Source organism: Pteropus vampyrus, unplaced genomic scaffold (genome assembly GCF_000151845.1).
Source record: "Pteropus vampyrus isolate Shadow unplaced genomic scaffold, Pvam_2.0 Scaffold95, whole genome shotgun sequence".
NCBI lineage: Eukaryota > Metazoa > Chordata > Mammalia > Chiroptera > Pteropodidae > Pteropus > Pteropus vampyrus.
Window position 1 is genome coordinate 350,451 of NW_011888876.1, and position 15,823 is coordinate 366,273.

At 42.0% G+C, this 15,823-nt stretch overlaps 1 protein-coding gene across 1 annotated transcript in view; it reads left to right on the forward strand.

Moving 5' to 3' along the window:
• Positions 1–15,823, forward strand: part of FNBP1 (formin binding protein 1) — a 77,313-nt gene that overhangs the window by 51,041 nt on the left and 10,449 nt on the right. Inside the window, exons 11-15 of the mRNA XM_023532953.1 lie at positions 2,334–2,531; positions 3,512–3,664; positions 8,988–9,002; positions 12,809–12,918; positions 15,489–15,621. Of these exons, the coding sequence (XP_023388721.1) occupies positions 2,334–2,531; positions 3,512–3,664; positions 8,988–9,002; positions 12,809–12,918; positions 15,489–15,621 (609 nt within the window). The remainder of the gene's footprint in view (positions 1–2,333; positions 2,532–3,511; positions 3,665–8,987; positions 9,003–12,808; positions 12,919–15,488; positions 15,622–15,823) is intronic.

The window sequence follows — 15,823 nt, forward strand, 5'->3', positions numbered from 1 at the left end:
GTATTCCTTGAGAATTCCAAGCATGCTCCTACCTTGCTCTTCCTTCTGCCTGGAATATTCTGCCCATAGATACCTGCTTGGTTCACTCTCTCGCCAACTTCGGGTCTTAACTTGAACGAATGAGTGAATGAGTGAATGAATGAATCACTTCGCTCTGTCTTTGAGAATTCGAAGGTCGGACCTTTCTTAATTCACCTATGCCATCTCTCCTTGCAGATACCCTTCCTCTTCCAAACCTCCCTGCACTGGTTTTGATTTTTTTTTTTTTCCCCCAAGTTTTTCTTCATTTGTAGATTCGGCTCTTGGCAGTTCATTATGGTCTCGCTGCTTTGATCTTAAGGATTTTTATTGTAGTTTTTCTTTCATCGTGCCCTCTTTTATTTCTGCCTATTCATGTTTAATTTCTGTTATATCCTTTTTAAAACTTTTCATTTTGAGGAAAGTCGATGGCGTTTTTAGAAAATTGTTCACGGAACATTTATCAGACACCTGCTTCATTCCATGCCTGTGGTCCCCTACACGACCCGCTGAGGAAAACTCTAAACTCAGAGAGGTTATGGCCTTGCTCGGGGCCACGTGGTGACTGTCCGCCTGGCTCCAAAGCCCCTAAGCCCCACCACCATGTTTTTTTTTGTTTTTTTTTTTTATTTCTAGAACAAGCACAGTTTCTGGCGCACGTTTGAATGTACGTGCCCATTTACAAGTGCCAGGCACGGTTCTGAAGAGAGACAGTAACGAAACAAATGAGAATGTTATTTAGAGTTTCGGAAAAAATAAAGTCAAAAAGAGTGAGAGGGAGTACTTGGTTGGGGTTGGGGTAATATTATACCAAGAAGTTTCATTTAAGCAAAGACTTGAAAGAGGCGCTCCTCCAACTAACTGGACGTCCCCTCTGCCCCTTAATGCGGTTTTTAAAACACCTGATTACTTTCAAGTCAAACTGGTTTATTTATGAAAGGTTAGTTTCCATTTAAACCAAGTGATCATATTTTCACCAGACGAGATGAAGGCCATTGGCACGCTCAGGATTGTGGGAGTGAATCTCCTGGCGTAGGTTTAGCTTCATATAAAAAAAATGATCGCGTCTTCCACATGGAGGTTTATTTTTCCTCTCATGTGAAAGATGTCACCGGCAGAGGGTCCAGCCACAGTGTGGGCCTCACGGACCTAGGCTCCTCCCAGTCCACAGCTCTCGATGCGACCTTCCAATTCAGTATGGCTTCTGGAGTTCGAGCCATCACATCCGAGTTCCACAAAGCAGAATAGGGGAAGGGCCTGTGTTGTCCCTTTAAAGAGGCTTTCTAAGATTGCACACTAGACTTCTTCCTACATCTCAGAGATCTCGGGGGTCGAACTTAGTCAGGTGGCCGCCTCCTGCCGCACAGAAGACTGGTTAGTGACACCTTTCAGCTAGGTGGCAATGCGCCCAACTTAAAATCAGGGTTCTTGTTACTAAGAAGGAAGAGGAATTGGCTATTGGAAGACAGTTGGCGGTCTGTGACACACCTACAAATTCTTAGCTAAAAATGTAGCCAATTAAAATGGGGGCTCATGCTAAGAAGTCGAAATCTTTCCATATTATCTTCTCCTTCGGTCGATCGTTGAGTTAGAACGTTATCACGAAGCACGAGTGTTTATACTGCTTGATCTCTTTATCAAGGGTGCGATGGTTGTAGTTTCCTCCCACATTTGTCTCCACCACTCGACTCTGAGATGTCGAGCCCGCCATTCCTGGCAGAGTGTACACAATGGAGTCAGTCATTCACTGATTTACTCAGCACGTTCGCTGCATGCCGTCGTCGCCGGACGTGATCTGGGGACCAGGGATACGGCAGAGGGAAAACAAGAACACTCACATCCTGGTGGAGGAGAGACTATGAACAAACACACACATAAAGGAAAATTAGGCGATAAATTAATATCTTTGAACCACAGTGAACCAAGAAATTAGAGAGGTTATCTACCCTTTGCTTCGTGTGTGTTAAATCGCTGTAAGGACTTCTGATGGGAACCAGGTTTTTATATTACTGTGTTTTTCAGAGGAATTGCTTAATAATGGCCCCATTTTCCTAAAAGCAAAGTTGTTCTTAATTGACACTTGTTTCTCCAAATGTAGAGATATGGTTATTGAAAGTATCTTCAAATCTCAACTAGACATATAGTTTTACATATTATACTTCTTTCTAACGATTAGACTGTTACTGGGGGGAAAATCTATTATCAATCAATGTAACTTCCTTGGAATAATATCTGTATTCAGCGAACGCGATTCATTGCGTAGAAAGCGTTTACATGTATTTGAATGTATTTGTGTGCAATGGGTGTAATTTCAGGATTCACAACTGGTGATAGAAGCTTATAAGTCAGGGTTCGAGCCTCCTGGAGACTTCGAATTTGAGGATTACACTCAGCCGATGAAACGCACAGTGTCCGACAACAGCCTTTCAAACTCCAGAGGAGATGGCAAAGCCGAGCTCAAATTTGGTGGCAAATCCAAAGGAAAGTTATGGCCGTTCATCAAAAAAAATAAGGTACTGATAGTTGGTACCCGGTGTGAAATGAGTTTCATAAAGTGTAGAGATTTTGACTTTATCTTTCAGTCTCAAAAAGATTGTAAACCTGTAGTTTCAGAATGCAAAAAAGAAAAAAGAACTCGTGTGCTATTTTATGTTAAGACTGCATTTCTCTTTGGTGGCGGTACCTTTGCCATGGCCATTTGTCTGATTTCAGATGCATTATCACTGTCCCATGTCGCCCACACTAACAGATTACTGACTGCTGGGCCGTTTCCCATCATGCCTTTCACTCCTAAGCCCCCTAAACTGCTGGTTGGTTGCCTCGGCGGGGAGAAGCATAGTGCACAAAAGCTCTGTAACAACTTATCAGCCTATCTAATCGAAATGGTTTCCGTGGGTTAATAACTCGGTTTGTTTTGAATTCATGTTAACATGTGGATCCATGAACATTTTTCGTTTTCTTTTTATAGTGTGATACATGGGTGCATGATGGCGTTAACCTGGGCATAAAATATGATCGAGGCAACATGACTGCTTTACCCATAGAATAATTTAACATTTAATTTTGTAAGACTGTCTTGCTGTTTCCACAACCTTAGCATTTCAGGTCTTCCATTTTCTCCCATCAAGCTGTGTTAGTTTAGGCGGTTTCAAAACATTCACCCTCCTGCCTTAAACTGGTTGAGAGTAACTGATTTAGAACGATAATTTGCATGTGAAAGTCTGCATGAGCCGCTTGTCGAATATTTCTTGCTATCTTTCCGTCGCGTTACTTACTAAAACTTCCACTGTCATCATATTCTTTATTTGACATGTTCTCCATGTTTTCTGTTGGACCATGGCCTAAATATTTAATTGTTTGTGTTTTACTTGGTTTGGATTTCAAATATGATTTGATGCTTATTTTTGTTTTGTATCTTCTTGTTTCTGATTTTTACTGTCACTGCTCCATCTCTTACACGTAGCTTATGTCCCTTTTAACATCCCCCCATCAGCCTCCCCCTCCTCCCCCTGCCTCTGCCTCACCCTCTGCTGTTCCCAACGGCCCCCAGTCTCCCAAGCAGCAAAAGGAACCCCTCTCCCATCGCTTCAACGAGTTCATGACCTCCAAACCCAAAATCCACTGCTTCAGGAGCCTAAAGCGAGGGGTAAGTTCTGCTCCGGATCCTCTCTCTCTCTCTCTCTCTCTCTCTCTCTCTCGTGCGCTTGGTTGCATGTTTCGTTCTGCATAACTTATTTTGTTTGTGAATGAATCCATTGTGTTTTCCCATAACACGAAACAATGAGAACCTATGATTCATGGTACATAGTTAGAAAGAGGGACAGAAAGAAGAAGAAGGAAGGAAGCAGAATGGATAGAAGGAGAGAGAGAGAAAGCCAGCCAGCCCAGAGGACATTTCAGAAGGACTTTTCCCCATTTCCCTTTTAAAACATCTAAGTCATTAATATTTCACCTCGATTTTACCAAAAAAAGGAAACTTAGATTCAGTTTCTAAAGTTAGCGTATGACGTGGAGAATTGGAAGTCACTGTATAGTCAGAAAATACTCGCTCAGTAATTACTGAAATGAGGTGTGATTTGAAGACACCTCTCTCGAACTCCCTCAGGGTTCATAGGGGAAATGGGTTACAGTGGCTTCTTTTTAGCTATTCTGGTGAACTTGTAAGATGTTGATAAAAATTCTGATAAAACATCTCACCGGAAAAGGCCTAATGCGGTATTTATCTTTAAAGAGCGAAGTAATAATAGCAACTGACATCTACTGAGTGCTCATTATACGCCAGCCCCTTCTGTGTGCTCACTAACTTTTTTAAGCCATCCTAAGGTCCTAAGGTACCGAGGTACTAAGATTTCTTATTTTTCCAATAAGGAAACCGAAGCATCAAAAGATGAAGTTAGGAAGACAGAGAGCCAGGCAGTAAAGCCAGGGGGCCCGTTCGTAGTCTGAGATCTTACAACCCCCACGTTGAGGGTGACTCTCTTATAATATGGTTATATTTATATTATAATATAATATTTAGACTCAGGTGGGCCATTCCAATTCAGACTGCACGTGCTCCAGTCACAGAGGCTTATGGAATTCATCCAGCAACCCAAAATAGAACAGCAGTTTGAAAAAACATTGGAATATAGTAATATGTAGCGTCCTGAATAAATCGAAATTGCCGGTCCAGCCTAAGCTGTCCCAAAATGTGCTTTATGATGGATGATCAAGTGTGACTGTCAGGAGCAAACGAACATTTAGCGCCTTAGCATATCCAGTAAGGGCTTCTCATTTCCCATCTTGTGGGCTAAGTTGTTCTCATTTAAAATAAGGGACAGGATCCCCCATTATTTTATATGCAGAGTTCCTTTAATAAGGGAATCTGCACGTTTTATGCAAAGAATACGGTTGGTGGAACTGTCTTGTTTTAAGGTTACCCGGCGTATGAGGTGAAGGCTCAGAAATTTTGTTTCTTAAGGATTTCAAGACGGCCATGGTTAAAAGTCGAAGATAGCTTCAGAAGTGGGCGGATGATGGATCGCGTTGAACTTTATCGTTAGATCTTGGTTATGCTGGCCTTTAGAACTCCCCGCCCATCTCCACTTGTTCATTGAAGAATTTCCAGCGGATAACCAGGGTGTTTTTGCTGGGCCGTAAAGTTTTACACTAACTGTAAATCCGTTGACCCATCTCTGCCACTTCCAAAACCTTTACAGAGCACTCATTTATTATGTTTCTAATAAACACCCCTGCATTGTCTTGTGGACCCTTGTGGATGAGGGGTGCTGACTGTTCGTAGTTGTTTACCATTTGTCTCGATGGCCCATTCCTCCCTCAGCATCATACAGTCTGTTGGTTGCGAGTGGTTTCTGAATCTGTTTCATGGTGTTCTCTAAATGTTTAGGAAAACACCAAAGAATGTCAGTAATCAATAAGTAAGAAAAAGATGGCAAGAAAAAATACATAACACTTAAAAACAAACAAACAAACAAAAAACGCTGAAATGAGAAACGGTATTTTGATGATTAAAGTCACTCTCCTTTTTTTTTCACCATAATTAGCACAATGAATTTTATTTCTAACTCCTCAAATGTATGCTCAGCAAACCTCTGTTAAAAACTTTTTTCTAAATGGTGAGCATGTTTTCTTTTGCACGCACGCACACACTAAAAACATTAGTGAATAAATAGAAACATATTTTCGTTTCTCTTATGTTAGTCAGAGTCAGATTTGATGTCCCTTCAGGAAGTAGCAGTTCAAAAAAGAAGAAGAAAAAGAAAAAGGAGAAAAAAGAAAAAGGAAATACATCACAGAAGTAAGATCAGGAAGTTCAAAACAAAAAACATCTGAAGTTTGGGGAAATAAATTTGATTTTAAAGCAATTTCAAAACGGAAGGTACATGGTTTACCAGATCTATGACTAAAATGATACAGTTCTTGCTAGTGTTTTGTTTATTCTGCTTTTTAACTTTAAGATTATTATTCCAAAGACAGGAAAAGTATCCTAGAAAAATAACAAATCTGTGATTTTAATGTCTTTTAATTTATGTTTGCAGCTTTTAGATCTAGATTTAAAATATGTGTTTCTATTATCAGAATGTATAAATCTTGTGCAAATATTTCTTAGCTGATTTTTTTCTAAATAATTAAACAGGATAAAATAGTTTTTGTTGTAAATCATTGACATTTGTAAGAAAATTTCTTTCATCAGATATCTTTAAAGATCGGTATGCCATTTGAGCATTATAAACCATTATTTCATCTTTACACTAGATAGTGTATTCTCAATTTGCAATCTATAACGTATAATTTTATTGTCTTAAATTCAGATTTTTTTTTTCTAGTCTGAGCAAGGGACTTCTAAATCTAAAATACAGACATATTTGCCCCAATGTGTTAGAGTTAATTGTGTGAGAAAATGCCATCAAAGTTGACCAAAAGATTTGGAAAATCCTTACCAATTGTTTGTCAGATGTTACAGTCTTATGATTAATTTTATTCATTGTATCTTGTTCTCTTGCTGATTATTGGCAGACTCAGTCTTTCTGTTTTCACAAAGAACTCATGAAGAGGACGATAGGGAAACCCACGTATGCTTTTGAAGCTAGGGACTATGTTGTAAGTTTACCTGTGACGGCCAGGTCATACAGTCACGGCACAGGCACTAACCCCATTGACATCACCAAGACTGGGGACCAGATGTGCTCTGTTATGTTTCCATCCGAGAAATGAAATTCTCAGTTGAGAGACCCAGACACCCCAAACAAGCCTAGTTGTATAAATTCAACCACAGGCTCCTTCACCCGGAAAGCTCCAATCGAAAAAGGAATCAAATTTCCCGATCACAATCAAACTTCCTAAAAATGTCAGTAAGCGGAGCTTGCCTTGTTCCCTTTTCATTGATGGTGACTGCCATCTGAGAAGATGTCACCAGGTAGGATTTTATGGCAGAATTTCACCCATCAAACGCGGCCACAGAGCATGGTCACAGGAGCATGACGCTCTTACAGACGGCAGTGGTGTAGTGTGGTCATCCACATCCACGCTTGTGACAGATGGATCCCTAAGGGAGTTATGCCATAAAGTCTGCCAAAAAAAAAAAAAAAAAACCTCCGTGACGTATGAGCAAGGTCATAGTGAAGTACAATGACTTTCTGCGACCTCTAACGCATTGCTGACATGTTTACTTTCATCGTCCCCTTTCTTTGTACTTGAGGTTAGTACCTGTGACTGCCCAATGACACATGGACTCACTAGCTCTGTGTTCCCTCATGTGTTATTGACACCTGTGGCTCCCAAGGTTCCATAATTGTCGCCTGAAACTGACAGCTTTTTAGTGCTTCAGGTGTCTCACAGGGCACCTGATGCAGCCTTTAAAATATCCTCCTGCCAGACGATTCCGTTTCTCATTGTAAATGATCTAACTGGCTGGCTTACAACTAAAGACCAAGAACCAGTTCGGAATTGTTACAAGGAACATCGTGGACTGTGATGGTGCTGCTTGCGGGTTATCCATCACTGTCCACTGCAGAAAATGGAATTCGTCTGAGAATTTGGTGCGTCCTATTTCTATTGGGATTTAATCTCCATCCCAATGACTTATTATTATGAAGTAGTAATATCCTTAGGCTATTCATTTTCATGTTTTTTTTTTTTTTTTGGAATGCTTAAGAGACAGTATGTAACTTTAACTAGCGGAAGTAGCCGATAGCAGATAGTGTACCGAGTTCAAATCTCGGTTCTTCGAATTAGCAACGTTTAGACACTAATGGGTGAGAAGGCGTTTGAATATGGCGGTGCGCTTTGTAGGGAAGGTATTTTGCAAAGTCGTCTGCTATGCACCATAAGTGTTGTCTGTAATGAACTCCAGTTGCGGTGACTAGATCTGTGCTGGGGTTCACAGGGGGTGCTCGAAGTGTTCACGTAGACAGGCTGCCCACAGAAGGACGGTCACAACTGTGACCGACTGTACCTTTCCCCAAAAAAAAGTTTGGTCTTGCTACTTTCCTTAAAATTCTCCTTTTTTTCCATAGAGACGATTTCTTCACAGGCGAATGCCTGTTTACAAAGAAGGGTCAACTATGAGTTAGCCTTAAAGACCAGATTTTCTGGACACCCTCCCTCCCCCCAATTTATGATCAAAGGGCGGCAGGTCTCCCCTAGGAATGAAGAGCCAAATGTTTCTTTTCCTAATTTTGAGATGCTTCCTTAAGGCCCAGCGAGGAGGAGCCCTTGGCAGTTGAGACAGCTGTTTCCCCAAGCTGACTCTGGAGAGCAGCTATCCCTGGTAGGCTCCATTACCTTCCAACCCCTACGAGCGGGGCTCGGAGCCCGTGGAAGGCTTCTGAAGACCCCTTCTGCAGAGCAGGTGGGCGACAGCCTCGTCCTCCTGCATCCAGCTGGCTCTGAGGGGCTTTCTGGCTCCCGGAGGTCATTTCTCAGAATGCCATCCAGGCCTTGGTTATCCAGTCACCAGGCTGAGAGTTTGCCTTCATGCCTTTAAGAAATGCCCATTTTTGCCTTTATTAGATTTCCTTCGCAGAAAAAATATGACTCGTACGTCGTGGAAGCAATCGCTTTGCAGACTCTTTCAGTCTGCGTTAAACTCTCCGTGGCAGATTTAGTGAACAAAAGACTACGTGGTTATTTTTGTCCCTTATCATCATTCTATGTCACCGACCACGAAGTCATTTTAGTTTATATACCCAGGCCGATGGGACCACGTCCAGGCCCATAAACAGAAACTCTCCTCTGTCTTTTCCTCTTTGCTCTGGCAACATGGCAGCTAAAGAAAGGATTTGGTGGAGACCGGCCCCTCTCGTGAACTTTCGCACAGATCCGCCTCAAGTCATTTCCACAAAGCGACAGGTGGATTTGTGTGTCCGTCACCGCGGGGGAACTGACCGAGTCCCGCTTCTTCTGATGTGTTGTTTCTCTCTCTCTCTCTCTCTCTCTTTCCCGTCACCCCCTTCAATTTTTCCACGAAGCTTTCTCTCAAGCTGGTAAGCACAATTATTCCATGCATGTCCTGAATCTAATGAGGTTCCTTGGTGTGTGTCGTGTGGGTCCCATGCCATGCGCAGCCTGTCTCCAAAGTTAACTGTAGACTCGTGTCTCTCTTGTGTGTGCTTGTGTCGCTGGTTCTTTTTTTTTTTTTTTAGACCTTTGAAATAACACAGGTCGAGACGCTAATAGAAGTGATCTTAATCTGTCCAGTTGCTAAGAAAATTAACGCTTAACTCCTGGTTTGGTTCTCTTTACTATTGGGGCCTTAAGAGGATGACACATGTGGATCGACTTTACTTAAGTATGGATAGAAATAGGAAAAATTGGGGAGTTTACCGATTCGACCAGTTTGACTAAAAGTAAATTTAATAGTTGAAAGATGCTTCTCCCTGGGAACCACAGAACCTGAGAGAGACATGCAGGAATGATGCCAGTGCAAATTCGGGTCCCGGGCCACCTGTGAGAATTAAAGACCGTGACATGGTTCCAGGTGCCACATAGATACAGTGGCGCCTTGTGCATAGCTGATTCAAGATATCACAAGATGATTTGATGGACATTGAAAAAAGCCTCCTAAGCCTTTCTAAAATGATTTACTTAGTGTTCTGTGTTGTTTCTACTTAATCGTCTAGCCCCTAGTAAATAAACTAATCATTACATTTATTAAAAGAAAATCTTAACCGACATAACCCATAACTATCCTTCAGGTATGTGTGAGTTATGTAGTATTCTCAGACACCACAGTTGAGAACCTCCAGACGTGATGGACGGTGGTAAACAGTGACAATTCGGCAAGATTGGCACTTTATGCACTGCTGTCGATAATGTGTGATACGTTATTCTCATGTATACGTGTGTGTACGTATATACGTATCTATAGATACAGAACTTTCTTCAGCATGACTTAGTATTTGGCAACTGACTCAACCCTGAAAGGAAAATGACTATTTTATTAAATTACATGTTTCTTAGACTGAAATAAAATCCCAAGGCGAATCCTTGCTTAAGGACTGTACAAGAAGGAAAGATCTAGATGCTTAGGTGAACTGCTTTCCTCGGCAGCATGAATTTGGGGAGAGACTGGGTCACTTAACTAGGAGTCTCTCACGTGTCAGGGTTTCTTTCCTGCCCTTTATTTGTCTTTCTGCCGAGGCGTCAGCAGCAAAAGATAATCTCGCTAGGCGGCCTCTCTGTTTGAGATACAAAATCATTTTACCAACCTGGCATTGCATTGTTGCTTTATACCATTACTTAGAAGCTAATAAAGAAGTGATGTGTCACACACTGATGACCTGGGTGTGAGAAGAGTAAAATCTCAAGAAGCAGCTTGTGCTTTTGTGGGGCAGCTGCTCAGGAGCAAGCGTTTGATCCCAGAAGCTGGAAAACAAGATTCTGTTAGAGCCACAGCCATTCAACATATACATATCTGTGTGCGACCGCCTCTTCCCTGGTTCTCTGTAACTTGGGCTGCTCCAGAGATTGAAGAAACTCTGTTCTGCCTCAAAGCTATAAATATAAATTCTTTCATGGCAAAATGAATCATAGGTCAGAGTATTGTTTGAAAGAATTCAAGCTTCAAAAGGCTCATTAGGACAAAAGGACTTTTCTAAGGTACTTCCAGAAATCTTAAGTTTTGTGGATCTAGAAGAAGCTGTGCACCTGAATCAAACAGACGTGAAGTCTGTTTGAGGCATAGTTATTGAGATTAGCTTTTTAAAAAACAACACAGAAACAGAGACTATCTATTGAAAGGGACCTAACTGGTCAATTAGACTAACTCTTGAGCCATTGGAAATCATTCATTTATTATATAATTATATTAGTTTTCCTAAATAATCAGGGCTGCCTTTTGTTGTGGTCTGAGTATCTGTTTATAAGTCATAAGCACAGTGTGTTTTACTTACAGACTTCTTTGCAGCTGTTTATCCACCAATGCAGATCTGACCCCTGTTCACCGTCTAGACCTGCGTCATCCAATGGCAGCCACCCACCAGATGTGGCGATTTAAATTTTTGCTAATTAAAGTTAAATAAAATTGTAAAATTCAGTTGTCCAGTGGCACACTAGCCACATTCCAAGCGCTCAGTAGCCATATCCGCTACTGTCTTGGAGACTGCAGAGCTGAGAGCATTTCCGTCATTGTAGAAAGTTCTTTTGGACGCAGCACATGGTAGGGCTCCGGAAATCTCAACGAAGCAACATCGCTTGCTGGAGTCGCTGACTTGTGAAACAGTATACCTTACACTGGGTTTTGTCGATTCCAGCATTAAGGAACAAAACCTCAGCTCTAGAAAACATGCTGATCTGTTTTAAGTGAATTCAGCATAAGAACAAACTATCATGCTTTCAGGCCCAGTGATTAAATTGAGCAAATAATAAGGGTTTGAAGTATTATAACACAGTCGTATATGGGAAAGAAAAAAAATCTGATTTATTTTTATATTGAAGATTATTTTGTTTCATCTTCGTTTTAGAGGCAAATTGAATTTCCTGGGTTTGGCATTAGGGAATAGTCACTTGCATTCATTCTGGTTTCACTCAAATCTTATCTCCCTACACACACACACACACACACACACACGAGAACATTAGCTGAAAGGTCTTTGTGTGGCCTCAGTGGTAAACTATTTGCTGAATCACACACTTCCAGGCGACAGTCTGGCATTTTATCATAAGCAGCCTAGGAACTATAGTCACAAGCCGCCATGTAAGCCGCTTGGAAGACTCAGCTTGATTTTGGAATGACTTTATCTAGGTCCCTTCTTTACCACCCACTCCCCAAAGCCAGTCTCGCTTTTGTTGCTTTCGTTGATTTCAAAGTGAAATCTCTTTTCTAAATTTCGTGGCTTTATCCCTGGTTATTAAATAAATTTCTCTTTATGAAAATAGCCTCATTTGAGTAAAAGCACTTGATAACCACAATTTAGCCACATCTTCTAGCGAGCGAGCCTATGGCAAAATTTAGAAACTCCCTGTTGATATTTCCTACTTAAATTCAGAGGAAAGATAGCAATTGTTTTTGAAAGGAAATCAAAATATCAAAATATACTTCCGACGGATTAAAAGCAGCCGAGGTTGATCTCATACATTATGAGGTCGGGGAGGACATCCTGTACGAATTTGCTGAGATTACCCTACGGATGTCAAAAGAAGTGACCAGGTGACTTTTAGTGGCAGCAGAAGGAAGAGTTCATGGGGAGAGAGGAAAGATGTTGTGTAAGTGTCCTTTTCACCCACATTTCTGAGGAACTAGATGTCCCATCTGTCACTTCACGGGCATGGAAACTTTTGGCCTCAGCCTGTGCGAAGAGACAGGAAGGAATACTCAGACTGGGGGGAGGGGAGCCCCGGGAAGCAGGGAGGCAGTGCCTTCAACACAGAACAGTTGATGGGGCGCTTCTCATTGTTTTTCATAAGAAGAAACTTTAAAACTGCAGTGTTGCTACAGACACTGACGGTAAAGTGAAGAATCTGTCCCCAAATTGGTTTCTCATCGATTCTCCCTGGAGTCGAAAGTATTTCTTCCTCTCTCCTCCCCGCAGCATTGCTCTTGCCTTCCCAGAGGCGGCTCGGCCAGCATCAGTGGAACCCGAAGTGGTTGGTGGGACTCGGGTAGTTTGCATGGACTGATTCCGCTTCTCAGCTGGGTGTCGTGGGAAAGGGCTGAATGTATTTCACAAACACGCGCAGACATCTGCAGCCCCTGGTGTCTGGGGACTCTTTCCAGCAGCAGCCCTTCCTCTGGATCTTGTTTCAAGGAGTCCTGTCAGGCTTTCTGGCTTATTTCTGTTTGCATCCGCAGGGCGCAACGCCAGAGGATTTCAGCAACCTGCCACCTGAACAGAGAAGGAAAAAGCTCCAACTGAAAGTCGACGAGTTAAATAAAGAAATTCAAAAGGAGACAGATCAAAGGTAGGGTGGATCAATAGGACTCATTAAGACATTCGAGTGCAGTTTGGAAAGATGGGAAACCCTAAACTAGATTTGAATATCATTTCAGCTGCGTGTGTGTCACCCGGGTCATGATCAGGAGATCTGGTTCACCTTTTAACCCCATAGCAGCCCTTGCTGGTAACAAGGCAGATCACATGGAGCTATGCACGTAATGACTGTTCGTTGAGTACTTACAGTGTGCCAGTAAATATTCTAGGCACCGAAGATAAAGCACACTATCTACAAAAGACGCATCTCACTCGTAACGTATAGAAAGTTTGAAAGTAAAGAATGAAAGATACATAACATGCAAATGCCAACCAAAAGACCACTGGCTGACTTCCAGGCCAAAAAAGCCCCCAAACTGTTCAATCAGGAGGATAAACTTCATGATAATAGATGATTCAAATAACAAATGGCTCAATTCACCAGGAAGATAATAAAATTTTAAATCTGTAGGACCATAATAACATAACCTCAAAACACAAAGATTATGCCATTAACCTTTTTGACATAAAGACAAGAAATACAAATACATTATCAGAGTAGGGGATTTTTTAGTGCATGTCTCTCCATAATTGATAGAACAGGTTGACAGTGTCAGTACAGAATATTTGAGTAATATAATTCATAAAATTGACCTAAAACGCATATATCCTATAATGGCTCGAAACAGTCTTTTTGAGCACACATAGAACATTTCCCCCAAATTGAGCATATCCTGGTTTTTAAAAAGTTAACCTGAATAAACATCAGAGGATAGATATCATTCAAGGTGTGTTCTCTGCAGCCTGCAGTGAAGCTGGAGACCAATCCCAAAATTTCAGAAATTAAGAAACGGAGCTCTAAATAACTCAGACTAACGAAGAAATCATACTAGATATTGGAAAATATATGAAACAGAACCGAATCTTAACCCTCATCCTACATGTCAGGTTCTGGGGTGTCACCAAAGCCATGCTTATAAAGGAAAACTCATAGCTTTCAATACATATTAAAAACAACGCTAAAAATCGACGAGCCAAGAATCCATCTCGAGAAGTTAGAAAAAGAACAGCGAATTGAACCAAAGACAATAGAAGAAAGGAAATCATAAAGCACAGGGTCGAGATTAATTAAATAAAAAATACACATTCAACAGCTCTAAAAGTCGATTCCTTGAAAAGATGAATAAGATGAAACTTCTGGAGAGAGACCGATCAGGAGAGGCAGGGGGGAGAAGTTTTGCTGGGAGAAACAGCAGTAGCTGGAGATGAAGGCCACGAAGTGGAGAGGAGTTTTGTAAAGGTGGATGACCTTACAATATGTTTGTTATGAGATCATTTATACCTCTAACATGTTTCTTGAGCACCTACCGTGTGCCAGATATTACCCCGCCCTGGGGACACATCAAGCGAACCAAGCTTGAGTCCATCCAGCACCTTCAAAGAGCTTCCATTCTAGCAAGGAGAGACAGACAAGAAACAATAAGCATAAGAGCAAATTCTGAAATGTTGGGAAATGATGCATGCTATGGAGAAAAAAAGGAAGTGGAGCTGAGCGAGGGAGCTGGGAGTGTGAGATCGAAAGTTCTGGTAGGGGGACGTGGCCTTGGGGGGAGGGCGGCAGGATGTATGGGCGCAGACGCTCAGACGCGAGGAAGCGGGTAGAGAGGTGGTGAGGACTTGTGGAGATTCTCTTCCTGTTATTTCTGTATTTTCAGTTAAACCATGACTCAAAGTATGGTTCGGTGTGTTGGTCTTGTGTTTTATAATTGCTTGAGATTTTCTTTTGCTGAAGCTCGTTAAGGCTGGCAGAGGCATTCGCTCTAAACTTTTCACAACTCAGACCCTCCTGAAAGCCCCTTGCAGCCGTTGGGTCCCAGAGATGACCTCAAGCCTGCCGGTGACGCTTCTCTAGGGGTTCCTCACTCATGCTGCTGTGGGAGGGCTTCCAGAACACGATCTCGGGAAGTGGGGTTGCGGGGGGACCTTGCGAGGTGCAGCTCTGGGGCTCTGTTCCCGCCCCCCGTCCTGGCTGCCAACCGTGGGTTCGGTTTCTTAATAGTTGAAATAGCGCGTAACAAAATAGCAATGAACTGTGCATCTTCACGAGGTAAACATTTTGCAGCCCACAAAGACCCAGGATGCCAGCTGTAGCTTTGGTTTGCATGAAGAATGCACGCATGGAAATATTTGGGTTTTGTTTGTTTTTGCTGTCGTTCGGGGCAGAGGGAGGGGCAGGATCAATTTCTGTGTTTCGCTGGCTGAAGACAATAGGGAGATGCCATTCGAGATAGAAAACTGAAGTTTTTGTTTGTTTGTTTGTTTGTTTGTTTTTGTTTTTAACCGAAGTTTTAACATCAGTTAAAACTGGATGATTCAGATGTTGGTAGCGGCATCTGACAGAGAAGTTTTAGAAGGAACACTGACCCCGATATTCTGTTCCAAGCCACACTCAGCCTGTTCTGGGTCCCATTCACATAGTTTTCGAGATGGTAGGAGAATATAATTGGCTGATGACATTGACCTTTCCCACGTTCTGCTCATGCTTTTTTTTTTTTTTTCCAGAGATGCCATCACAAAAATGAAAGACGTTTACCTAAAGAATCCTCAGATGGGAGACCCAGCCAGTTTGGACCACAAATTAACAGAAGTCAACCAAAATATAGAAAAACTGAGACTAGAGGCACAGAAATTTGAGGTATGAAAAAGCTATCGTTAGAACAAAAAAAAAAAGAAAGGAAAAGAAACGGAAGAGGGATGGGTGTCACGAAGTGGAAATGGTTGGAGCAGCGGCATTTCTGTCACTGAGGGAGACACGGCTGGAAATGCCAGCATGCTTCACAGAATTGTGAGAAAAGGAAAAATACAGTGTCATCCGCCGTGTGACCTGCTCTTCAGCA